This window comes from Diorhabda sublineata, chromosome 6 (genome assembly GCF_026230105.1).
Source record: "Diorhabda sublineata isolate icDioSubl1.1 chromosome 6, icDioSubl1.1, whole genome shotgun sequence".
Taxonomy (NCBI): Eukaryota; Metazoa; Arthropoda; class Insecta; order Coleoptera; family Chrysomelidae; genus Diorhabda; species Diorhabda sublineata.
In genome coordinates, this window is record NC_079479.1 from 12399123 (window position 1) to 12422961 (window position 23839).

The 23839-nt window shown below is 30.7% G+C and overlaps 6 protein-coding genes across 9 annotated transcripts; 3 read left to right on the forward strand and 3 right to left on the reverse strand.

Annotated features, from left to right (window-relative positions):
- Positions 1 to 622: 622 nt before the first annotated feature.
- Positions 623 to 1993, forward strand: LOC130444904 (deoxynucleotidyltransferase terminal-interacting protein 2). Its single transcript, XM_056780268.1, has 6 exons — positions 623 to 882; positions 941 to 979; positions 1036 to 1116; positions 1173 to 1468; positions 1526 to 1690; positions 1748 to 1993. The coding sequence occupies exons 1-6, from the start codon at positions 834 to 836 to the stop codon at positions 1952 to 1954; spliced, it is 837 nt and encodes a 278-aa protein (XP_056636246.1). The 5' UTR covers positions 623 to 833; the 3' UTR covers positions 1955 to 1993.
- Positions 1994 to 2388: 395 nt separating this feature from the next.
- On the reverse strand, positions 2389 to 3473 carry LOC130444909 (coiled-coil-helix-coiled-coil-helix domain-containing protein 10, mitochondrial). Its single transcript, XM_056780273.1, has 4 exons — positions 3233 to 3473; positions 2982 to 3148; positions 2700 to 2924; positions 2389 to 2616 (listed from the first exon to the last, which is right to left on the reverse strand). Exons 1-4 carry the CDS (start codon positions 3268 to 3270, stop codon positions 2603 to 2605), a joined length of 444 nt encoding a protein of 147 aa, XP_056636251.1. The 5' UTR covers positions 3271 to 3473; the 3' UTR covers positions 2389 to 2602.
- Positions 3474 to 3660: 187 nt separating this feature from the next.
- Positions 3661 to 7106, forward strand: LOC130444908 (40S ribosomal protein S19-like). Of its 2 annotated transcripts, none has more exons than XM_056780271.1 (4): positions 3661 to 3891; positions 4111 to 4184; positions 4245 to 4384; positions 4532 to 7106. In XM_056780271.1, the coding sequence occupies exons 2-4, from the start codon at positions 4114 to 4116 to the stop codon at positions 4783 to 4785; spliced, it is 465 nt and encodes a 154-aa protein (XP_056636249.1). In that variant the 5' UTR covers positions 3661 to 3891; positions 4111 to 4113; the 3' UTR covers positions 4786 to 7106. The 2 variants fall into 2 exon arrangements, with proteins under 2 accessions (XP_056636249.1, XP_056636250.1); XM_056780272.1 differs by having other exon boundaries at positions 3868 to 3943.
- Positions 5441 to 18990, reverse strand: LOC130444902 (centrosomal protein of 164 kDa). 2 transcript variants are annotated; one of them, XM_056780264.1, is made up of 13 exons: positions 18698 to 18990; positions 18389 to 18500; positions 14442 to 14677; positions 14098 to 14385; positions 13613 to 14032; positions 12873 to 13453; positions 12533 to 12816; positions 11796 to 12014; positions 11568 to 11729; positions 10655 to 10856; positions 10408 to 10585; positions 9999 to 10172; positions 5441 to 9607 (listed from the first exon to the last, which is right to left on the reverse strand). In XM_056780264.1, exons 1-13 carry the CDS (start codon positions 18750 to 18752, stop codon positions 9324 to 9326), a joined length of 3195 nt encoding a protein of 1064 aa, XP_056636242.1. In that variant the 5' UTR covers positions 18753 to 18990; the 3' UTR covers positions 5441 to 9323. The 2 variants fall into 2 exon arrangements, with proteins under 2 accessions (XP_056636242.1, XP_056636241.1); XM_056780263.1 differs by having other exon boundaries at positions 13613 to 14041; positions 18698 to 18851.
- On the forward strand, positions 14908 to 16489 carry LOC130444903 (pseudouridylate synthase 1 homolog). 2 transcript variants are annotated; one of them, XM_056780267.1, is made up of 4 exons: positions 14911 to 15014; positions 15106 to 15492; positions 15553 to 16132; positions 16189 to 16489. In XM_056780267.1, exons 2-4 carry the CDS (start codon positions 15114 to 15116, stop codon positions 16484 to 16486), a joined length of 1257 nt encoding a protein of 418 aa, XP_056636245.1. In that variant the 5' UTR covers positions 14911 to 15014; positions 15106 to 15113; the 3' UTR covers positions 16487 to 16489. The 2 variants fall into 2 exon arrangements, with proteins under 2 accessions (XP_056636243.1, XP_056636245.1); XM_056780265.1 differs by having other exon boundaries at positions 14908 to 15492.
- Positions 18991 to 20328: 1338 nt separating the features above from the next.
- Positions 20329 to 23661, reverse strand: LOC130445370 (malate dehydrogenase, cytoplasmic). Its single transcript, XM_056780960.1, has 6 exons — positions 23426 to 23661; positions 22783 to 23062; positions 22477 to 22724; positions 22257 to 22416; positions 21980 to 22189; positions 20329 to 21510 (listed from the first exon to the last, which is right to left on the reverse strand). The coding sequence occupies exons 1-6, from the start codon at positions 23429 to 23431 to the stop codon at positions 21413 to 21415; spliced, it is 1002 nt and encodes a 333-aa protein (XP_056636938.1). The 5' UTR covers positions 23432 to 23661; the 3' UTR covers positions 20329 to 21412.
- Positions 23662 to 23839: the final 178 nt, after the last annotated feature.

The following is a 23839-nucleotide window of genomic DNA, read 5'->3' on the forward strand; positions in this document are numbered from 1 at the left end:
AGGGGCAAGGAAAGTTGAGTAATTCAATAGATGAAAAAATATAATCAAATTTAAAATATATATATATATATATATATATATATATATATATATATATATATATATATATATATATATATATATATATATATATATATATATAAATACACTCACCTGTTGATTTTGCAATTTCTATTCTGTTTTGATGTCACTAGCACTTTTAATCATTATAAAACTTGTATATCACAAATAATTTTGCACTTCAACTTCACTTGCAAATGTAAATCAAGTTCACTTCATCACTAAATCATGTTAAGTGTCTATTTCTAGTAAAATTGTGGAGAAGCCATTTGTTAACGTATTTTCAACTATTTTTGTAATCACAACGCGGAATTTTTTCTAAAAACCGAAAATCCCTTAAAAAATTGCACATCAAAATAAAATAAAAGTACATTCCGCGAATAAATATAAAAAAACTAAATATTTTATAAAATACAGTTATCTAGAATTTTAAATATTTATATGAAAACATTTAAATATATGTATGAATCCGTTGCTTGTTGTCAGGTGAATCGAATTATAAGCTTGTGAATACTTTTGAATATAGAATTGTACAAAACAAAATTCTTAACATATTATATACAGTGTTATATTTGAAAATTTTTCCTGTGTCGATTTTTCTGAAAATATCTGATTCTACAGGAATAAAATATTACAATCGTCGTTTTACATTTGTCTGTCATTACGACTAATTTCAGACGACGATCGTAAAGAAAGAAGAAAATATTGTCATATTTAAAGGTTATGTGTGATCTTAAACTTGTTTTATTTAAACAATAATTTAAGAGATTATTATGGAATTAAATGAGGATTTCATAAAGACTAATGGTGAAAGTATTTTAGGTAATTTTCAATATATTTCGAGTAAAACCGTGTTAATATACTTTCTATTATATTGCAGGATTTTTAAATGACGATGAAGAGGATCAAGAAAAGTTAGGTAAGTTAATCACAGTTATATAAACATTAGTTTTTAATTTATGATATTTGTTTTAGATTTCGTAATAGATACAACAGGTAATTCATTCGGTTTTGAAGAAAATGATTCAGACGATTCGACATCGGGAGAAATATCAAGTAAGAATAGTATATAATTTTTTTTTGAAATAAATTTAAAAACGAATTTTTCTTAGGTCAAAAATTGTATAACAATCTATTCAGCGATTGCAAAATTGCATTGAAAAGTGAAAAGTCAACAAATAAACCCGAAAAAGTAATTAATCCGGTGGTAAAAGAAGTATTAGCAGATTTAGGATTCAACGATAATGGTACATTAAAAAAGAAACCTATAAAAACGAAAAATGTTATAACAGATAAACAAGACATAAAAAAAGTACTAGAGAAATCAATTTTAAACCCAGAAGTTGAGAAAAATAATTTAGTACCACCTCTAACTGTATCTGATAAACTTTTACGAAAGCAAAGAAAAGTAAGTAATTTCGCATTACATTCAAACTGTTTTTTTTAAAATTATTTCTAATTTCAGAAAGAGAGGCAGTTAACAAAGGGTGCAAAATGGTATGGATTACCTGCTACTGAGCTAACCGATGAAGTTAAAAGAGATCTGGAAATACTGCAAATGAGATCAGTTTTAGACCCAAAACATTTTTACAAGAAAAACGATTTAAAAGTGCTGCCCAAATACTTTCAAGTAAGATTTATCATTTGAAACATTGTTATGTGTGTATAACGATTTCTCATATAATAGATTGGGACCGTCATGGATTCACCTTTGGACTATTACAACAACAGATTACCAAAGAAAGAACGCAAGAAGACGCTCGTCGATGAGCTCATGGCAGATATGGAATTTAACAAGTACAACAAACGGAAATACAAAGAAATCATAGAAGAGAAGAAACACACAAATTATAAAGCTTGGAGACAGGCTAAGAGATTCAAAAACAAAAAATAAAGAATGTAGATTTGAATAAACATTAATATGTTATTCTTCTTTTTGTCTTTCTTTCTCTTTCTGTCATGGATTCACCTTTGGACAATTATGACAAGAGAGACACTTGTCGATAAGCTTTAGAATACAAGAACCAAAAATGTAAAGAAATTATTGAAGAAAAACAACATAAAAATTAAATGATAAAAGCTTTAAGATGTGCCACTTTTTTCTGTCCACATAGAGGAAAAGTACTTTTCCACACTGGATAGTTCTGGAACCATTGGTGATATCTAAACAAATTCCAGGACAATAGTTGAATTTCAAAGCTAAATAAACCTAAAAAAAAATCATATAAACATTTTGTCGTATGAAAAACCGTAAATACCAACATTTGAATGGACGAAAAAAAATTCTGGGATAAATATTGTAATCCTAGAATAAAAAATATAATTCCAGGACGCACAAGACCTTCAGGTGAAAGTGTATTAAAAAAAAACAAAAATTAACAGTTGCAGTTCATTTAAAACAAAACTCTTTTATTCAACAATGTCACAAAACATTCAAAACAACACAAATAATGGACGCTATGAATGAATGTCTAAAAGTTTGTATTTTGTAATTTATTTAATACTAGAATTTAAAATTTGTCTACAATCTTCATTTCCCATCTTAAACCGATAGATCTGAAACAGAAAAAGATTATGCGGTATAATTGTTAGCAATCAATAAATAATACGGGGCTGAAATCATTACAATCGATACTTACTGTTTCTGATTTTGCATTGTTGAATAGCCTCGTTAAATCCTTGACATAGCGACAAATCGGATTGAGTAGCTGCACATTCTAAAAATTGTTTAATTTCCCAGCCACAAGGTCCGTCAGTGTCTAGAGAAGCTGCACCACGTCCATATTGTTGTGGTGGCTGTTGTAGTTGTTGAGGTGGTGCTTGTTGTGTGGGTGCTTCACTAGATCCACCGCCACTAAACATTCCTAAAAAATAAAATAATTAATACAAATATAAATCGTTATATTTTGGAAATATAATACCTGTTACTGCGTGTCCTACCGTGTGACCTATGGCTGAACCGACTGCGACACCACCAGCAGTAGCTGCCATTTGTCCGAACAGTCCCGGTCCTTGTGACGTAGCTGGGGGTGATTGTACGTGTGCTGGCGGAGCTGGAGCTGGGGCAGGTGCCCTTGCGGGAAGGTTACTAAAAATATATAATAAGAAATTAGTAAATAACTAACAAATAAATTCACATTTTAATTGCACATAAATTACAAATTATACTTACCGGGAAGGAGCCGGGGCCGATCTTCCTCTTCGTGGCATTTTCTTTTATGTCAACGAAACTTTTTTAATTTCACTCGCGTTATGTAAACTACCGTAAATTGCTTTTATGGATTCAAGTTGCTTGCACAATTTTTGTATGAAATGGAATGACGTTTGAAGTAAAATGTGCCGATTCCAGAATTTCTGCGATGTGACTACCGAAACGAGTCACGTTTATAAAAAAAAAATAAACTATAAAATTGCGGTACGAATATGTATTATAAAATCTAAAAGTAAATGATAGATTTATTGTCATCGTGGAAAGTTTTTACGTAAATCAACGTCTTTTAGTGAAAACTTTTTATGTGAAATTTATGTATGAGTCCGTGCACGTAGTAGTAATCATATCATTTTCCAGAAACTTCTCATTCGCAAAGATCACGTGAAGATATTAATAACAAAGGTAAAAGTCGAAATTGCTAAATATTAACGTCTAACAAAAAAATCATGTGATCTATATTTATAAATAGAACAAGAGAATAATAATGCACATAACACGTGAATTATTTGAAAAATTGACGTTTTAGAAATACGCACATTGAGTTGGCTACACTGTTTCCATTTTCAAAATGTAAAAGCGAGATTTCCGTTTCCTTTTCCGCCGACGTTTGACAGCTACAGGTTAGCAGAAGTGTTTATTAATAATTTTTATTAAAATTTAACTTAAAATAAGGTATTTGTCACAAATTAATCATATAAATTGATGTAGTAAACATCAATATTGTATACAGCAATAAATGTGATATTTTTAATATTAAAATTTCAAATACTCGAATTATATTCACCACATGGTGGATTTATGGAATCAAACAATATATTAAAATATATTTATTTTTCCAGAAAATGCCATCTGTAACGTTAAAAGACGTTGATCAACACAAATTTGTGACGGCTTTCGCCTCATTCTTGAAAAAGTAAGTAATTATTATAATCCGTTGAGGTTATGTATTCATTGTTGTACTATTTTCTTTTAGATCTGGAAAACTCCGTGTTCCAGAATGGGTAGACCTCGTAAAAACCTCAAGAGCTAAAGAATTAGCTCCCTATGATCCTGATTGGTACTATATCAGATGTGCAGCAATTGCCAGGCACATCTACATCAGATCACCAGTAGGTTAGTACAAAGTATTAATATGTGTAAAGTCAATAATTTAATAAAATTTATAAATTTCGTTTTTTATATGTTGTACGATTTATCAACGAAAACAAGTTTATATTGTCATTTATATAAATATATTTACGAATTTATTTAATTTTTCAGGTGTAGGGACTGTAACTAAAATTTTCGGTTCTCGTAAACGCAATGGTACCAAACCTTCACATTTCTGCAGATCTGCCGGTAGCATCGCCCGTAAAGCTCTGCAAAGTTTAGAATCAGTCAAATTGATTGAAAAATCAGCAGATGGTGGCAGAAAAATCACCCAACAAGGAAGGAGAGATTTGGATCGAATTGCGGCCCAAGTCAAAGCAAAAGAACGTAAAGCACTTAAAGCTTCTGCTGTACTCGCTTTGTAAACCATTAAGATTAAATAAATAATTATTTAATATGTTTGTATTTTGTTGTATGGGTGGTTATGTTATGGAAAAAATAAACTCAGTTAATTTTAAAATTGTATTAACATTAATCGATTTGTATATTTAAAGTCTTTGTGGTGCATTTAATTAATAGAAAAATACCAAAAACGTATATACGAGGTATGTAGTGGTACAGGGTGAACTACAATGAACTGAATTTATACAAAAAATTGGTGGTAATATTGTACCAGAATTTTCATAGTACCATTCCCAAAGGGGCTAGTTTCAGTTGCCTATGTTTTTCAGGCGTAACAAAAGTAGATTCCATTTTATTTTGAAGTTACACCTTTTCCAAAATTAATTGAGTAGGAGAGGAAAGAAGCTCTGTGTACAAAATTCTTTTAATATGTAACAAGTGGGGATTGGATCTTCCACGTTTAGATATAGGAAGGGTAGTCGTAAAGACGAGAGTATGTATATACCAAAAATTCAAATTTCGAACAACTGCCCCAAGGGAATCAATAAAGTCTTTTATAGCTCCTCAAATTTGCCAACCTTTACCAAAAAAATATAATTTATATATTGTAACAGTTTTGTGCCCTTTATGTGATATTTTATGTTTTTTTTTTGACAACTACCAGCGCCATCGAGGTACATTAAACTGAATTGAAAAAATTTTTTTTGGAAATTTTAATTTAATTAATTTTATTCGTGGTGATATGATGTCCTCAGAGAGTCGTACCCCACCGAGATAAAAAAAGTCTTCAAAGTTACTAAGAAAGAAGACTCATTTTTTGATCACATCAAACTTATTCATTGAGATTTGATGTTTTCAGAGAGTCTGCATGATGAGGTGTGTATGACTAGGTCTAATATTAAAGACACAGTCAACTGCTTCATAGAGATCAACAAAGCCTTGAAATTCCAGTTGAAAAAAATATAATTTATATATGTTATAATGGTCTCTTTAATGAGATTCTTTTTTTTTTGTATTTGTACCAATGACAACGTTAAAGTGGATTTGGAAAAAAAATTTTGGAAATTTTGACAAACGTAGTTTTTGAAGTGAGAAATTAATTTTTTGGATACGAAAATAATCCGGTGCAAAATAATGAAAATGTATTTAAATAAAACTTGAAGCTTCTTAAATTAATGGAAATTTTTCGTAAAAATCATATAGTGGGTTTAGAAATTAGCGAAAAAAAGAGTAGGTTTAAATGATAACACTTTCTTTTCTTAACGTCAGGGGATTATTTACTGGAAAATGGGGGTTGTACAAAACTGTTTGGAAAAATTTGAAACAATTAAAATTTCTGTGCGATTATTCAGAAAAAAGTCTTTAATAACCATACGATTTATTTCGATACAGGGTTATAAGCATAAACTACCCCTGTTATTTGGTATATAATCTACTTTTGTTTTGAAATAATTGTTGTACTACGTATTAATTCATCGTAGATTTTTAAAAAACATTGAAAAATGAAAAAAAAATGTTGAGATCCACTTTTGATATAACAGGGGGTTGGTATTAAATTCAAATTATATTCCCTGGAAACTCGGTTCAGTTCATTTTAGTATACCCAGTATTTATAACTTTCGTTATATTCACAAGGAAAATATAAAAAAAATGACAAGAATATATGGAATGTGTAAAAATATGATACTTTTAATGTAATATCATGCTAGCGCCGACCCCTCGTTTTTATTAGTCCTAGAAAATGAAAAATTATTCAATTTCAATGAATATTTTTGAAAAATTATCGTTTTTACGGCAGATTTATGGAAAAAATCTCACTAGAAGATTTCATATCAAAAGCATTAAACTCTTGGAGAGTTGAGTTCTCAACCTGCAACACCATTCGAAATTACCCTTTACCGTATACAAGAAATTTAGTGAAATCTAATTTCAAACAGTCAGCTGCTCCACAGAAATCAATAAAGTTTCGTATAGTTCCCCAAAGTTACCGACTTATATATAGCATTAAACGGAGTTTATATATTTTTTTAAGAATCTATACAAAAAGAGACATTTTGAAAATTTTATTAATGGTTTACAAATAAAAATTGTTAAATGATAGTTTTTTTAAACCTCGCATAATCTAATTGTTTATTTGATTTAAAAATTTTTAACAAAAAATCGATTTTTGAAAAAACTATTATTTTAAGATGTAAATACATGAAAAATCAACATTTTCATGTGAATTTTTGTAAATAAAGAGTAGAAAAATCCGGACTACTTTAGAAATTAAAATTCAGTACTTATTCAACATTTGTCAACTTGTAACTTATTTTTATTTGAATAAAGTTTTTTAAAAATAAAATTTAAAATTTTCGTTATTTTTTTGTGTATATGTTAAAGAAAAAATATAAAAACTTGATTATATTACATGTAAAAAAGTTGTCAACAATTATATGTGAATAAGTGAGATTACACAAATATTTTAAGACCTGAAACTATTATTTTTTCATATGTTTTCTATTCCAATGATGTTTTTCATAAAAAAGAAGATTTTTTAGAAAAATTAATTGAAATCTGATGATTTTTTAATTTCATAGCGTCAAAATAAAAACGAGGGGACCGCGATAGTATAAAATTATCCTTCTTTTTGTACTTGGAAACTATATTAATAAGTGCACAGGATAGTATCCTTATAAAACATACTACATACAGGGTGCAGCATTAGTGTAATTATGCATAAAAAAGATACACTGTAGGGAATAATACGATACCGAAGAAGAGGATCAAGTAATTGCTTTAGATAATTCAAACGAGTCATATTTGATCAAAGAATATTCATATTTGAGGTACAAATGGATTAATCTATAGAAAATAAACAATAATTTATGCAACTTACTAATATCGCACCTTGTATTTTTTATTTATTCAATTAAATAAGAAAAATATGTTTGTAACTGAAAAAAAAATGACAATTTTGCGGAATGAAATGTTAGTTTCGAATTTTTCATTTTGAAATTCAATATTACGATTTCAAATTTAAATATACAAGTTGTATTGTGTGTTTTTTGTTTTAAATAAAGGAAATCTATATTTAAATATATTGGCACTATGTTGTACTAAAATGCTTGGCAAAAGAAGTTTTTTTTGTTAAATATTTTTATATATATATATAGTTCGATATTACAATTATTTATTCTTAACAAATATCTTTGGTTAAAGAGGACAAGAAACGGTTCGAAAAGACAGCCTTCTTAACAGTGTTGCAACATCCGAAATATGTATCACATCTTAAAAAAATTCAGTCAGACCTTCAGACTTAAGGCAAGGTATATATTTTTGATAACAACTATCGAGATCTTTATTAAAGAAATGTTTTGGAATGTGATTATGTAAATGTGGTTCTAAATATTATATTTAAATCACTAGTGAGTAACAAGAAACTAGTAAATCGAAATAAGAGAGACGAAGGAAAAAAATATGAAGAGGGAAAACGAGGAAATGATAGACTTGGAGGTAAAATGTACAAATAGGAAGATGGATATATCATCATTAAATTACCTGATATATATAGAACACAATTTAAATACAGATACATTAATCTACGTACAATAAGAATTTAAAGAATATAATGAGATCATTTTTTAAATTAATACCTGTAGATAAAATTGCATATTTAATAACGACTAGAAATCGGAGTTTAAAGTAAAATTTGATTTTCTTTTACTAAATAAATCACAAAATAAAAAAAAAACACGAAAAATAAAGAAAAGAAAAAGCCAAAACAATGAAAACGTTCCGCCCTGTAACAATTTTAAAAATCTTTTGTTTTTTTATAATACTCGAATAAATACGATTATGAACATTATTTATATTCAGGGTTTCTCAAAAAATAAAAATTTTGATAATTATAAAAGTTTTTCTTTGTCAATAAATCAAAAATTTGAAATTTCAACACGTTCACTGCCAAATATATCGAAATCGAGTCGTATTTATTCGTGTCACCAACGTCATTCAATATTTAACTGACAGTTCGAGAGTTTCAAGTTTCCAAACAGTTAATTTGAGAAAAGTAACGAAAATCTAGTAGCCACCTCGATCTACGGATCTTACACCACTTCATTTTCTATTTGAAGAAAATACCGAAATCACTGAAGATGTATATCATATGGTTAAAAACTTTACGTTTTTTTTGAGAAACCCCGTATATGAATTCTAATCACAAAATAAATGAATCGGAATATACAATATAAACATCGTACATGAATAATTTCCATGTGATTTCGTTCAACGAGGGATCGAAAATGAAAACCACCCTCATGTTATAAAATTGGAAAAAAAAATAAACTTCCACTTGGAGAAAATGTTTTTTCCTTATAATGAATTCGAAAATATTTGTTATTTGAAACTTTCAGTTTGTACGAGATTTTTTTGAAATTTTTCAACAATCACGTCGAATTTTGATAATATCTCTCGATGTAAGTAAGAATTTTAACAAATTGAAATTTAATACCAAAAAAACTAAGAGAATAAATATTTAGCTACATTAAAAAAAATTCCACATCTGATTCGTTTTTCCATTTCACAGCGTGGCTTGTTGGGCGTTAGTATCGCTTCCTCCGGCTTCCATACTGGTAGTTTTCAGCCAGTGTCTCAAGTTCCTCGTTCTTTCAACTAAAGTCGTAGTTGCTCCTTGAGTAGCGTGAGTGACGACGGTGCTTTGAGCGTTCGCCAACGCCAAATGTTGCCGGTAATTATGAAGACGATCAGCCAAAGTCGGTATCGACGGCGGCGCCGGTTGTACGTTCGTCGCGGATCCGGCCAAAACCGGCCAACCCAAGTCCGGATATACCAAAGGTGGAATCACTATAAACATCATATTTAATTAAATGAATTATGAAACATAAAAACAACGTCAGAAACGAAAACTCGAATCGCGAACAATGAATATCTTTTAATATATGAATTAAGGGTGAGAAAATATACCCCACCAATCAGGATACACCGTTTAAATGATGAATGTTTATTTAATATAAAAGATGATGATCGGATAGCGTTGAAGTTTTAGATATTTCTGTAAGATAACTGTAATTTAGAAAGTTTCTACACCGTTCTAGAATTATTGCAAAAAGTAGAACGGTTAGTTGAGTATTGAACGATCCGAGGACTTTGAGTGGTGATGCAGTGAAATTTTAATTTTTTTTACGTACAAATGTACAACTTTGGAAAAAAGTACAAATTTTATATTTGAAATCACCTTGTTGGATGTTTGTTTGTTGCTGTTGTTTCCTTAGGACGTCCCATATTTCTCTGATTTCCGAATTCAAATTTTCCAAGCTTTGTATTATTTCAGAGGATTCTTGAAATTTTTCTTTGTTCAAAATGCCTTTGGCGACGTAATCGGCGGTGGCAAATTCCGTCGAACTTATACCTAAATTTTAAAAAATCCAACAATTTATATTTTCGAGGATTTTTTTTCTTCGTTGTACAGCAATAAATCAGTTACACCTCAACAGGAATTAGTTAAAAGAAAACCTGTTGAAAGTAAACTGAAAAAAAAACAACTATACCTCGAACTAAGTGTCTCGTCGCTCATTGAATTGTATAATATCACAAATAAAATTTGTATAAATGGAAAAATTAAAAAGTTAACGATTATTTGATACCTGAACTGGCGCTATGAGATGATATGTCACTTAAAGTGGCATCTTCGTGATTTTGATCGTTTTGCATGTTGGCCCTTTGAAGTGATTGTTCAAGATGACGTAAACGAATCACTTTTTCCCCAAGAAGACTACGAGTCCTGTGTAAATTGACTTCCATGTCTGTCAGTTCTTTTTCTTCCTAAGAATTTTGAAAAAAATATCCGATTGATCGATTAAATACGAAAAAAAAATCGATTTGTTTTTGTACCTGGCACAGTTGTTGTAACGTATGCCTGGCCATCGATCCGTGTTTCAATTTCAATTCTTTCTGTCTTTGTTGAAACAAACTTTTCTGACTTCTCAAACTCTCTTTGGCTCTTTTGATCGAATCGCGCTCCAAATGGATGCGGTGTCGGAAAAATTCCAACTCCGAACTACCTTCGAATTTTTGACCGTCAGAAAACGGGTATCTGCAAAAAAAGATCGCTACAACCGAATCGAATCGAAATATTAACATTTATGTATATACATTATTTCGTTCAGTAAGATTCCACAACCTTTTGAATCATCCCCGATATTATTTCTCCCTCGCCTGATGAAAATTTTTCTCATGTAGGTGAAACTTTAAGGTTAGGAAATAGTCAATCAGTCAGTTTTTGGAGACAACTTGTTTAAAATTTGTAATTGTTGTGGTATTGTACAACTGATAAGTCTGATCTTCAGGTTAAGATCGAAAACTTTTCAGACAACCCTCGTAATGAATTGTTAAATTAAAGTTTCTAGTACAAAGCGGATCATTTCCAAATTTCACGCTTCTTAATGTTAGTTTAAAACTATTATTTAACATATAATGTAGTTTACATCCCCCAAAGAACGTCAAAAATAAGTAAAATAGTTTTAATTTCAAAATTTTTCCAATATATTTAAACTTCGGTCGTGTATGTTTCTTTCGATAGGATTGCTAATTACGCACGAAAAAAACAAAACTTCTATGGGGTTGTTAATCGCTCCAAAATTAAAAATGGTGGTAGTAGGTGAATCAAGGAACAAGCAAAAGGAAACGAAGCAAAGGATTGATTAGGTAGAAGAGATATAAGGATAAAAAAATGTGTAAAAGAAGATGAAAAGTTATAAAATAGATGTGAAAGGATTATAGAATTTTTTTTTAAGAAATGACTCACCTCAAATGGTAAGTATCGGCTTGGGCGTTTTCAGGAAATTGATCTTCTAAATCTTCCAATTTTTGTAATTGCCTACGAAGATTTTCTACTGGTGAACAAGATCTTTGAGGTTTCCGGACTTTCGTATTATTGTTAATTCTAGATGTGGAAGAACTTTTTAATCTAAAATTTTAGAAATACAAAATCCTCGAACCCCATTTTTTTTCTCAAATTACATAACAAACTAACCTGGAAAATATTTTTTTTCGACTCCTACCCGGATTTGTGCTATCGGAACTATCGTTTTGATTGGTTTTGTCGTCGCTGTGATAACAATTATCACTCACGGAGGTATCAATATCGTGAATAAGAACTTGCGTCGCGTTCCTAGTTTCCGATTTCGGTCTAGGTTCTTCGGCGGTTGAGTTTTTTGTATGTTTCGGAGTTGGTGGTTTATCGACCACTTTTCTACGTATATATCATAAAAATATATTTTCTTACAAGTGTCAAATTATTCAATTGAATAAGTGAGATAATTAATAATTTAAAGATCACTATCGACGATTTTTGAATAAAAAAAATTAAAGTAGTAGGATGAAACCCATCGGAAAAGGAAGAGGATATACGAAAAATTTAAGGAAAGGGCGATTTTTTATTTGTATCTTGAAAAAAAATTATTTTTTCATATCATTTTGAAGGAAAACGAAGGAATTTTCAGTCGAAAACTTTCCCATCAACATATCTGCTGATGACGAGAATTTCGGATTGAAAAATTATGGTGAATATTTCAAATCACAAACTTATTATTTGGATTTTTCACGTAAATTTCAATGTTATGTGAAAATCTATTACTCAGACATCGTTAATTTACCCTTAAAATCTCACCAAAATTTGCTTTCCAACTATAGAACGCCCGTTAATTATTTTTCCTTCCTTCCTTCCATGGGTTTCATTATTATTACTTACGTTTAAAAGTTAGAACTTACTTTTCCTTATTGTTCGAATGACTTTGTTCGGTTTCGGATCCGGTAGTATTAGTGGTTGTGCTTTGTTCTTTTCGTTTACTTCTCTTTTCCATCGTCATTCTAACTTCAGTTTTCAATTTAATGTATTTTTCCTTCAAACATCTGTATTTGTCTTCGAGTAATCTTTTTTCGCATCTTAACTTTTCATCGGTCGTACTACGATTTTTGTCTTGTTCCAATTCCGCCTGAAATTTGCTTCGTAATTCCGACATTTTCGCCTGATGAGTTTTCCTTAAGACCTGTTCCTATAATTCAGACAAATAAATGATGCGATTATCGAGAGGTAGGTGAAAAATCTCACCTCGGCGTCGAATTGCCTCTTCAATTCGTCTATAATAATCGTATGATTCTGTTTTAATTGATCCACGTCTGCGTTATGGTTAAAAATTAATTCGTCGCGACTCTTTTCAACTTTTTCCGCCAATTCCTTTTCGACGTCCGCCAATTTTTCTTCGTAATACTTTTCCAATTCCTCCTTCTTTATTTCGAACTTCTCTTTCATTTTATCTTCCTCAATTACAATGTTATTGTCTAATTCCGTCTTCAAATATCTCAATTTATCTTCTATTTTATTCTTTTCGTCTTCTATCGCCGTCTGATGTTCCAAGTTTAACGCCAATTTCAACTTTTCTATTTCTTCTTCGAGTATAATATCTTGCTTGGATTTTTCATCTTCGAGGATTCGTTTTAATTCCCGTTTGTGCGATGTTTCCAAATCCTCTTTAAATTTCATCATTTCCTTATTTTTTTCTTCCCATATTGTTTGTTTCAACAATTCAACTTTCTTCTCGGCCTTCGCTTCCAATTGTTTCGTACTTTTCGCTATTCGTTCGCTAATCGAATCTGAATTATCCGATTCGAATATATTTACATTTTCCAAACCTAAAAACTCATTCGAAACTACTAGAAAATTATCGATTCATCAAATTACGATCGATTTATAACACAATTTTAATTAAAAATTCTAAATTTACGTAAAAATTTTGTCAATCGATCTGTTACGTTTATTTATTTACCATTTCATAAATAAATGATGTTTACCTTCTTTTTCCAAACTGTGGGTCTCGTCGTCACTGTCTGAAACCTTGCTGAGAGTTAGCTTCGGTTTGATGCAGTCCTTGGGATTCGGTTTGATCAGTTTCAACGTATTGTTCGTTTTGATGGGTTCCAATACCGGATGGACAGAAAATCTACTTTTGATTGGCGTAAGTTTCACGTTAATGACGTCGTCGAGTTTGTGTTTATCGCTATTGGCGTATTCTTCTTCGCTCGAACTTTTATCCGAGAAAGTGATACCGATATCGGTGTTATTTTCCAAATTGAACCTGACACTTTTTTTATCCTCTTCATCCTTTTCCGACTTATCCATAATAGCGAGTCTATCGAATTCTAGACTTTTCGAATGTTCCATTATATTTTTTTCACGTAAAATGCTTCTCGGTTGTTGTGAATCCCCTTGATCTATAACCCCTTATACATATTTAAAAAATATATAAAAAATATTTGTTGTATAATTAATTACAAACCTTGGTTGTTTTCAGTCTTGGTATTGACAGGACTCGTGCCTGTATCGATGTTTTTCTTCATGGTGTTCGATTTTAGAAACATCGATCCACCACCCGCTACTTTCAGATCCATATTTCTAGGATGGCGATCAAATACCGAATCTTTTTCGTCATCTAAACTGCTAAAGCCCAAAGATAATTTCTTAGGACCTGTCGTTGAGTCCTCGGATTTTTGTTTGAATAATTTAAAGTCCTTTTTAGGACTGGCATTCGGACTGAGTTTAATCGGCGATAATCTCTTCTTGGTAACTATAAAACGATTGTTCTACGTACAAAAATTTCAATTCAATATTCAATTCTTTTACCTATAGGAAGTGGATCTAATTTTTTTGAAGGTGTATTGGAAACCGGTTCCTCCAAACTTAGAATATCGTCAGTAACGTAAGTAGCGTCTTCTCTGTTGTCCTGAAGACTGAGCGATTGACTTTCTGTGCGCGCTTTTTTTACTAATCCCCGATAAATATTATCCAAAGGATGTTCCCATTGCGTTTTCTTTGTTAAATTATTGTAATAATAGTAACATTTTGATTTATCATCGTAACTAAAAATAATTTACGATGAGGCTTCCAAAAATAATAATTTCTTTACTTTACTTATACAATAGTCATCAATTTTTTTAAAGGACATCGATATATTAAAATATAGATCAATATAATTAAAAACTACATTTAACAAGTGTATTAATCTATTGAATAATAATATAAATATTTAAATAGACCGCCTATTTTCAAACCTAAACTATCTGAAGTAAGAAACAAATACGTCAAACGAATTGTCAAATTAAGACAGTTGACAGTTAACCTTAAAAATAAGTTTAAAAATGCATGTTGATTTACCAATGTCCTTTTAATAATTACGATAAATTTTAATAAACCAAGGTAATGCTTCTAAGAACAAATAATTGCATTAGAAGATTCTTGTCACAAGCTGAACTGATTACAAATAAAGGGCATTTATCGAATATTTTAGTTTCAACAATGGGAGATTCTAAAGTGCTTGGTGAATCGAAACCTTTGAAAAAGATTAAATACGACGGACGATCTAAAAAACGGCAGTGGGAAGAAAGAAGGAGAGATAAAGGAGAAAGTTTGCGAGACAATTCTAAAGAATCCAAAATACCAAAATTAGAAGGAGAAACTGAAAGTTTAGTGGAGAAAGATAAAGTGAAACGAAGAAAATTCTGTCTGTTGCTCGGTTATTCCGGTAGTGATTATTTCGGAATGCAAAGAAACCCGCATACAAGAACGATCGAAGAAGACTTATTGAATGCGTTATTTAAAATAAAGTTAATAGACAAAGAAGGTTATGATCAGGTGCAAACTATGCACTTTCAGCGAGCCGCTAGAACAGATAAAGGTAAATGAATTTTTTTTTAATTCAGCGTTTACAAACATTATTATCTTGAAATTATCGTAGGCGTATCTGCGGCTCGACAAGTAGTATCATTAAAGTTGAGAGATAAAATTGATTTAGCACAAATCAATGAAGAACTTCCAGAAGTAATCAGAGTGTTTGCATACAAGAGAGTAACTAAAGGATTTAACAGTAAATCTCAATGCGATAGTAGAACTTACACTTATCTAATTCCAACTGTCGCGTTCGCTCCTCACGATAAAGACGTTTTACAAAAGGATTTTCGTTTAGACGAAGAAACATTCGCAAAAGTCAACGATCTGTTGAAACACTATTTGGGAACGAAAAATTTCCACAACTACACTTCCAAGAAGAAACACAACGATCCTAGCGCTAATAGATATATGAAATCATTCGTTTGTGAAAAACCTTTTGTTAAAAATGATGTGGAATTTGCTATTTTGAAAGTGCAAGGACAAAGTTTCATGTTGCACCAAATTAGAAAAATGATCGGGTGTCTTTTAGCCGTCGTCCGAGGACTTGCGACTGAAGATCTTATACAGAATTCATTCAAATCTGATAAAGTTATTATACCAAGAGCTCCCGGATTAGGTCTCGTTTTAGAATATGTCCATTACGATAGGTAAATGTATTTATTTCTTTCAAAATTTACAATTTATGAATTCAATTTTTTTGTAGATACAATTATAGATATGGTACAGATGGAATACACGAAAAATTGACGTGGGAAGAAGTGGAAGATCGAGTGGCGGAATTCAAAGAAAAATACATTTTTCCAACGATAATTAACAAGGAAATAGAAGAAGAAAGTATGTTGTGGTGGTTAAATAATAAACTGAGCAGACATTCGTACGATTTGGAAGAAGAGAATGAAAGTGATGATGAATGCGATGGGGATGATGATGATGATTGCGAACATAGTCAAAAAGCTTGTAACAGTATTGAGAATAAAAATAAAGAAAAAATTGAAAAATAAAAACCTGATTTTATTTACTATCATCTTTAAATTAAAAAAAATCAATGAAACAATTTTGAAAATAAATAAAATTTGTAAATATTATTTATAGTATAAATTTTGTTAAAAAATATTTATAATTCATTTTATACAGGGTGGTACAGAAATGTGAATTTTAAAATCGCATCATATGTTCAAAGATATGGTTATTATTTGGAAGTGGAGGCCACCCTATTTTTGGACCTTCTCTTTATTATGTTTATTTTTTCGAGTAAAAATGTGGCTTAATTTCTAAAACCAAAATTTCAACACTTTTTCAGGCACTAAAATATAGCAGGGAAAAGGAGGATGGATAGAATTAGAAATGAATTAATTTTAGAGAAGTTCAAATAGAGACCAATAAGTTGAATGATGCTTAAAAAGAAAAGTGAGACAAACAAAAAGACATAAAAGAAAGAGAGGAAAACTTTGCTAGAACAAGCAGCACAGGAAGGAAAAAGAAAGGGAAAACAGTATGGTGAATAAATGTAGAAAAGGATAGGAAAAGTGGATAAAAGGAGAATGAAAACTAAAAAAAAACAATTTTGATTCAAACAATTTTCATAAATTATTGAAAATGTTAAAATATTTGTTGATTGAGACAAATCCTAACTTGACTTTTTCAAATTTTTCATTTTTGTATGCTGTTATCAAAAATAACAATATTTGTTGAAAAGAAATTTCCAGCTACAGTTTTTGGAGACAAATCGAAGAATTTATAGTTTTTTAATTTTTTTATAAGCCAAAAAAGTATTAAAATTTCGGTTTTCTATCTGAAACGTACAGAAAAAATGAAAAAAAAAGGAATTATTAAAAACATTATTGAAAAATAGGATGTTTTTAAACATTTACCGTTTATATACATTATCTCTAAATCTGAATAATAAGAAAAATACCCCTTTAAGGGGAATTCTTGTCTAGAAATTTGAAAAAATCGATATTTGGACCCTTAGGAATATGTCTTTAAACGGATTTCTAGAAATTCGCATTATTTCAGGAGAAACAGTAGATTTTGTGACATCTAAGCCAGTCGAATGGAATGTTCCTTTTCTTCAAAAGGGGTTTTTCTTGTAACTATTTTTTTAAAGTTTGATGTGATATCTCGTGTTCTATTTCATTCTATTACAGATTAAAAATATTTCAATTTTTTTTTGTTCCAGATCACTAAAGGGCTGGAAACATATCAACCAGGGTGCACCCTCACTTTACCAACCTTCATTTTGTGATTTTTTTTGGTACCTTCAACATCATATACCAAAAGGTTGCACAAGTACTCTTGAGTTTTATAATTTTTTGCTTTTCCTAATTGATATATTCAGATTAGTTTTATCATTTAGGGGGTAGGTGCACTCTCTCCGAGTCCAGTTTCCTCTTCTTCATGATATAGAGACAATTTTTTGGCCGATTTGATGTATATGTCCACCATACACTGTTATTTGGTGTTAAAAAATTTTATCTATATTTTCATTTACTTTTAATGATACGTTTGAACTAATATTATCATTAACTTTCCTGTGAAAGGTATTACGGTCTGTGTTTTCTCTCATTATGTTGACAAGTTTCAAATTTAACTATATTTGAGTACAAAGATTTATTTGTACAGGAAATTTTGAGAAAATAGAACTCTCCTCATGTAACTAATCAAAATCCAATGAAATTAGAACGTGTTATATTCATTTAGTACTACAAATTCATAAAATCTTCGGAAAATTCAATATGAAATTTATTGGAAATATTTTTAACTCTTCCTTTGTTAATATCTACAGAATTTATTAAATAATGTTATTTCCAATGATAATTATTTGTTTGTATTGAACATATTAATTGTATAATTGAACAAAATTTCAATAAAAATGAGTTTTTATTTGGTTTATGATTACGTACCATGGTTTCCAACCGGCTGGTAAAGCTTTCATCAACCCTTCTGCAGCTAGTGGTAGTAACTGCGGTTCTGATACGGGGTCTATACCGATTCTTAGAGCGTATTCTTTCACTTCTAAAAATAATTCATTACCAGTTTTTTTCATATTTTGAATTTACCCTTTCATTATCAAGTATCAAATAATAGTGAGGATAAAATAAATTTTGTTTATCACCAAATAAAAAATCAAATTTTGAAATTAAATTTCGTAAATGCATATATTTGCCCCAATTTCATAAAAATATATATTCAGTTATATAAATTTAACAAACCTTCTTCGGAGGGATGACTGATTTCATCGAAGATTTCTTCACAGATTATTGACATTTTCACCACGTATTTTAATATTAAAATACAAATATTTTTAATAACTACATTGTTAACACTTCACAGCTGATCCTCCTTGTGACATTTGGAATGGAGCAGGTGAAGGGTTATCGAAATTTTAGGGGTAAAAATAAACAAATCCTCAATCGGTTAATCAGTGCCATCTGTCGCAGATAAGATCAGTTATAGAAATAATACAGAAACCTTTAACCGCGATTGACTAAATGTAGTATACAAAGATAGCGCTACTGTTTTAACGATTATTTTTCTTGTAAAACAATTTTATTGATCAAATTTCATTAAAAATGATTAATTGATACGAATTATATGACATAAGTTTCCATTCCTGATATGGAAACATAATTTTTTCGCAATTTACTTATATCCAGTTGAACAACGATATTTTCAGTGTTTTTTACAAGGGGTTTCAAGAAACAATTTTGTAAAGCGGAGTTGTTCCACATAGAAAAGATGGTGAACTGTATTCATAGGACACATAAATTTTGTTCTTGGTAGCTGCACTTGTAGAACTAGTTCAGGAAGTGTATACTAAAGCGTTCTTTCTAGCAGGACCAGCGCTAGTGTCACTGTTCTTAGTGGCAGTGCAAGAGAACCTAGTTTCTATTTCCAGCCAAAAAATTCTAAATGTAAATTTGCAAAATATGTGTAATCACACTAGGGAGGGGGAAATCTCACAAATATGACCTACTTTGACAAGGACGGGGGGAAGGGCAAAAAATCATGAAATTCGTGTGACATAATTTATGGATGATCATCAGGGGTCTTGACCCCCTTGAAACCGCACCTGCTGTGAAAATGAGTTTACAAAGTGCAAAAGTACAAGTACAAAAAAATTGGGGCACTAGAAAACAAAAATCAATCATATACACGTATGGTGAAAAATTCATAGAGTTCAAACTAAAGATAGAGATATTTTTTGTATGGTTTTTGATTGGATAAGGGAGTTGGCCCTGATATAGGAGTTGTTCTTCTGCGGGGCTGAGGTTTTGTGGTCTTAATTGAAGAAGGAAAAGCGATCGAACATTAAAATCTACAGCACTTCTGGTAAATCCACGATTGCTGTCTGAGCATATATTATGCTGCGAAACTGTTTCTTTTGAAGTGTTCGATTGGGACGACTCAGTTTTCGAAACTAGATCTTTTATTTCTGGTCCTTAAATACATTTTAGAACCACTACCAGTTTCAGTTTCCACCAATGTACTTCCAGATGTTGAGCTTCGAGATTCTATTCTATTCACAGCAGCTGCATGTACGACCAAATGCTTTCGTGCCTTCGTGCCCCACTAGACGTTGCCAAAGTCCGACGGGGCGCTTTGATGTCATTAGGCAAGTTGTGGGGGGTTGAAATGGTTCTCTGGATGACCGCCTCCGCTAAGAGTCCAGTCAGTAGTCGGATTTTGAATTAGAGCAGTTGTTTTGTAAGAGACTCATCTAAGGAGCTTCTAGATTGTATCTTCTGTTAGTTTTACTTGTTGTACCTTCCATATTGAATATCCATCCACTGTTTTATCCTGTTTTTGAATTAGTTGAGACATTTTTAAATGAAATATGGGAGACGCACCAAAAAAAATTGCAAAAATAATTTTATTTTTAATTGGAACCAAAATACCTGTGAACCTGTAAGGAATATACACATTCAATATCGCTAATTAATAAAATGCTGTATAAACATAAATATTTACATTAACAATTTTTTTTATTCTTCTTCTGTGTGAAATTAATCGAAATGTGGTAGAAACGCAAGCTTCAAAATATTAAAAATGAAAAAATTAAATAAATGCAATTCTGCTACTATTTTTTCCTACTTTTTTTTTTAAATTATATATCAGAGTATAAATTGTTGCAAATGAAATATATCGAGCTAATATAGAGTTTGATAATATTTTTCGAAATTTTAGATTCAAAAAGAAAAAAAATTAATGAAATTAACGAAAAATTTGGAAAAAGTACGAAAATTACTTCAGCTGCTTCATTTAGTACACTGAGAATCATAGACCATTATCAATATGTATCGCATACAGGGTATATCCCGAAAATGATGCATCAATTTTTTTTCTTAATATGTTCCAACATGGTAGTTGGTTCGAAATCGGATTGAAGCCTAGATACCTGATCAACTTCAGCAAGAAAATGTCAATGCTAGTTTTTATAATACTTCAAAAGACATTTGAAGATAACTGTCTTTCGAAATTCCAGTTGGGACAGGTAAAAAGTTGATTCGCAAGGATTAAAACGCGTCTGGAGTTTTGTAAACTTCGCCATGACAACGAACTCGTTCATTCGGTCTTTTGTCTTACTCAGTGAGTCGCTGAATGACCAACTTTAGAGCCGCTACAACCTCGTTGAAATTTTTCAGGAATTTTTTATTGCATAGAAATCACAATTGTGGAACTGTACTGATGTAGAAAGTTCGTATTCTACTATTCTGATTAATAAATGAAACTTTGATGCATTACTTTGCGGATATACTCTATAATATAGAAATTTGATCAATATTTTTTATAATTTTCGTCTAATATTGGAACAAACTGTTTTTTGTATTTTATCAAACTCCTAAAAAATAAAATGTACTTTTTACACTATTTTGATACTCCGGATATATTTTTTCATGTTCAATATTTCAAAGCTTATTAACTAGTCATGCTTCAATGATGGAAATCGCTTCTACTTTTTCTTCTTCCAATTCTTTTCCTGTTATTTTCAACATTTCTTTGGCGAAATCGTCGTTTTGTAGACCTGAAGCAAAATTATTTCCACTAAAGATCAAAATCGAAATTAAACATTTTATTAAAAACAAAAAAAAATAAATCAATTACATAAATGTGATTGTAATTGAAAAAAATCTTTTAAATCGTTCAAGGAAAATAAATACATTAATTTTGGATTTGAAAAAAACTTATCATCTTGACATTTTAACACAGGATATACAAAAAGGCTTTTGACTCTGTTTATCATGAAGGTTTTTACTAAAACTACATAAATTGAATTATTCCCACCCTCTACTATGATTTTATAAATGACAGACTCAATAATATATTGTTTTGAAATTTTTGTTTTCCCAAAATTTGATTAAATCACAAGTTTTCGTAGAGAAAAAATTAAATCGCTGTGCCCTTTTCAATGGTAAACAACTCCTAATGATATTTCCATTAAAAAAGGAAAATTGATTATTATATAGGTGGGAATATTGATTTAAGGAACTAACCTTGTACAATTTCCCATTTACCATTCTTGATGGTAACCGGGAACGAAAAGACAACACCCTTTGGTGCTCCGTAACTACCGTCACTAACTACACCCATGGAAACAAATTGATTGGGGGGTGTACCTTGGAACCAATCGCGCATGTGATCTGCCGCCGCTTTAGCTGCCGACATTGCAGAAGACATTTTCCTAGCTGCGATAACTGCGGCACCTGAAGATTTAATATTTGAATTATAAGTTTAGTTATTCTCATTCTGAAAGTATATTTTATGTTTTACCTCTTTTTTGTACGGTAGAAACGAAAACGTTTCTCAGCCAATCGCCATCTTTAACAGCTTCTATAGCTGGCTGGGGCTTACCATCTACAATTACTGTAGCGTGAGAAGCATCGGGGAATTGTGTGGATGAATGATTTCCCCAAATAATCACGTTACTTACCTAAAAAAACACCATTTTAATTAAAAAAACATCATTTTTTTCAAATTACGAGTGACTTACGTTCGCGATTGGAACATTAACTTTAGCGGCGATCTGAGCTTGAGCTCTGTTCTGATCTAACCTAGTCATTGCGGTAAAGTTTTCTTTTGGAATGGAGGGAGCGTACTTTGAGCAAATTAGAGCGTTCGTATTAGCCGGATTACCGACTACTAATACTTTTACATCTTTTTTGGCATATTTATCCAAAGCTTCACCTTGTACTTTGAATATTTTTACGTTGGCTGAAAGTAAATCTTTACGTTCCATACCTAAATAAAATTTTATATGAGTACATGAACGCCACATAACCAACTATTTGTTTCCGACCTTGTTTTCTCGGCATAGCACCGACGAGGAAAGCCGCCGAAACGTCTTTGAAAGCGACGATAGGATCGGCAGTCGGGATAACTTCTTTAAGAAGAGGAAGAGCGCAATCGGCGAGTTCCATGACGACTCCTTCCAAAACACCCATCATGGGTGGTATATCCAAAAGACGTAAAATTATCGGTTGAGAGGGCCCGAAAACGTCTCCCTTTGCTACCATATAGAGTAGGGAGTACGCAATTTGGCCGGCTGCCCCAGTGACAACGACATTAATTGGTTCATTCTTAAATAACAAAAATAAACTTCTTTAAGAGACTAGATTTTATAGTTAAATCCTGAGATAAGGTCATAATTATTTATAATTTATATCAAACACAATTTGGATGTACTACAAAAAGCAATTTAAATGAGCGTCAATGTTTATGACTTGCAGTAATTAACTTAAAATGAAAACGAATTTCAATATTTCAAACGTGGACGAATAAAACATATAACGAATTTATCAAATTCATTATATAAGAAATGAATTAAATACTTTCTCATAGAGAAACAAGTAATAATCAAAGATATTAACGTATTATGTAATAGTATAAAAAGTAAAATTTCTGTACAACATTAAAAAAAATTAATTAAAATTTGTACTTACCATCATTGTTAATAATAAATTAAATAACAGGAAAGTTGGACTAAATTAATTTCAGCTTCAAAGAGAAAATCACTAACACTATTTAATAGCAAGTGATAAGGAATTAAAGAAAAAAGTCGATTAGGACGTCCTTTGACCTCTAAAAATCATTCCACTGTTGACATAAAGTCAACACCCACTTGACGTTTCGATGTGCGTTCGACTAAGTACACCGATAACTTTTACACCACAAAACTAAATCAATGGAACGCGAGTGAATTAAAATCAATAAACGTCGTATACAAATAAACATACAAAAAATAAAGTTTGTTGTATTAATTTCTTTTAAACGATAAAATTTAAAAAAAGTAATTCCATTTATCGGTTGGTCATAATTTTGATGATATTAATAGAGTGCGCGAATCATTTCATTAA

What these genes read in the sequence shown, in the direction of transcription:
- LOC130444908 (XM_056780271.1), top strand. Translation starts at nt 4,114, where the DNA reads ATGCCATCTGTAACGTTAAAAGACGTTGATCAACACAAATTTGTGACG. An exon ending in TTCGCCTCATTCTTGAAAAA is followed by an intron (nt 4,185 to 4,244) that starts GTAAGTAATTAT and finishes ATTTTCTTTTAG; the next exon opens with ATCTGGAAAACTCCGTGTTC. An exon ending in CTACATCAGATCACCAGTAG is followed by an intron (nt 4,385 to 4,531) that starts GTTAGTACAAAG and finishes TTAATTTTTCAG; the next exon opens with GTGTAGGGACTGTAACTAAA.
- LOC130444904 (XM_056780268.1), top strand. Translation starts at nt 834, where the DNA reads ATGGAATTAAATGAGGATTTCATAAAGACTAATGGTGAAAGTATTTTA. An exon ending in AGAGGATCAAGAAAAGTTAG is followed by an intron (nt 980 to 1,035) that starts GTAAGTTAATCA and finishes TATTTGTTTTAG; the next exon opens with ATTTCGTAATAGATACAACA. An exon ending in TGCTGCCCAAATACTTTCAA is followed by an intron (nt 1,691 to 1,747) that starts GTAAGATTTATC and finishes CTCATATAATAG; the next exon opens with ATTGGGACCGTCATGGATTC.
- LOC130445370 (XM_056780960.1), bottom strand. An exon ending in TTAATGTTCCAATCGCGAAC is followed by an intron (nt 22,417 to 22,476) that starts GTAAGTCACTCG and finishes GTGTTTTTTTAG; the next exon opens with GTAAGTAACGTGATTATTTG. An exon ending in TTCTACCGTACAAAAAAGAG is followed by an intron (nt 22,190 to 22,256) that starts GTAAAACATAAA and finishes TTAAATCTTCAG; the next exon opens with GTGCCGCAGTTATCGCAGCT.
- LOC130444909 (XM_056780273.1), bottom strand. Translation starts at nt 3,270, where the DNA reads ATGCCACGAAGAGGAAGATCGGCCCCGGCTCCTTCCCG. An exon ending in TCGGCCCCGGCTCCTTCCCG is followed by an intron (nt 3,149 to 3,232) that starts GTAAGTATAATT and finishes ATATATTTTTAG; the next exon opens with TAACCTTCCCGCAAGGGCAC. An exon ending in GGTAGGACACGCAGTAACAG is followed by an intron (nt 2,925 to 2,981) that starts GTATTATATTTC and finishes TTTATTTTTTAG; the next exon opens with GAATGTTTAGTGGCGGTGGA.
- LOC130444902 (XM_056780263.1), bottom strand. Translation starts at nt 18,752, where the DNA reads ATGTCAATAATCTGTGAAGAAATCTTCGATGAAATCAGTCATCCCTCC. An exon ending in AGAGGCAATTCGACGCCGAG is followed by an intron (nt 12,817 to 12,872) that starts GTGAGATTTTTC and finishes TCTGAATTATAG; the next exon opens with GAACAGGTCTTAAGGAAAAC. An exon ending in GCCGATACTTACCATTTGAG is followed by an intron (nt 10,857 to 11,567) that starts GTGAGTCATTTC and finishes CTTTTTTTGCAG; the next exon opens with ATACCCGTTTTCTGACGGTC.
- LOC130444903 (XM_056780265.1), top strand. Translation starts at nt 15,018, where the DNA reads ATGCTTCTAAGAACAAATAATTGCATTAGAAGATTCTTGTCACAAGCT. An exon ending in AGCCGCTAGAACAGATAAAG is followed by an intron (nt 15,493 to 15,552) that starts GTAAATGAATTT and finishes AAATTATCGTAG; the next exon opens with GCGTATCTGCGGCTCGACAA. An exon ending in GAATATGTCCATTACGATAG is followed by an intron (nt 16,133 to 16,188) that starts GTAAATGTATTT and finishes ATTTTTTTGTAG; the next exon opens with ATACAATTATAGATATGGTA.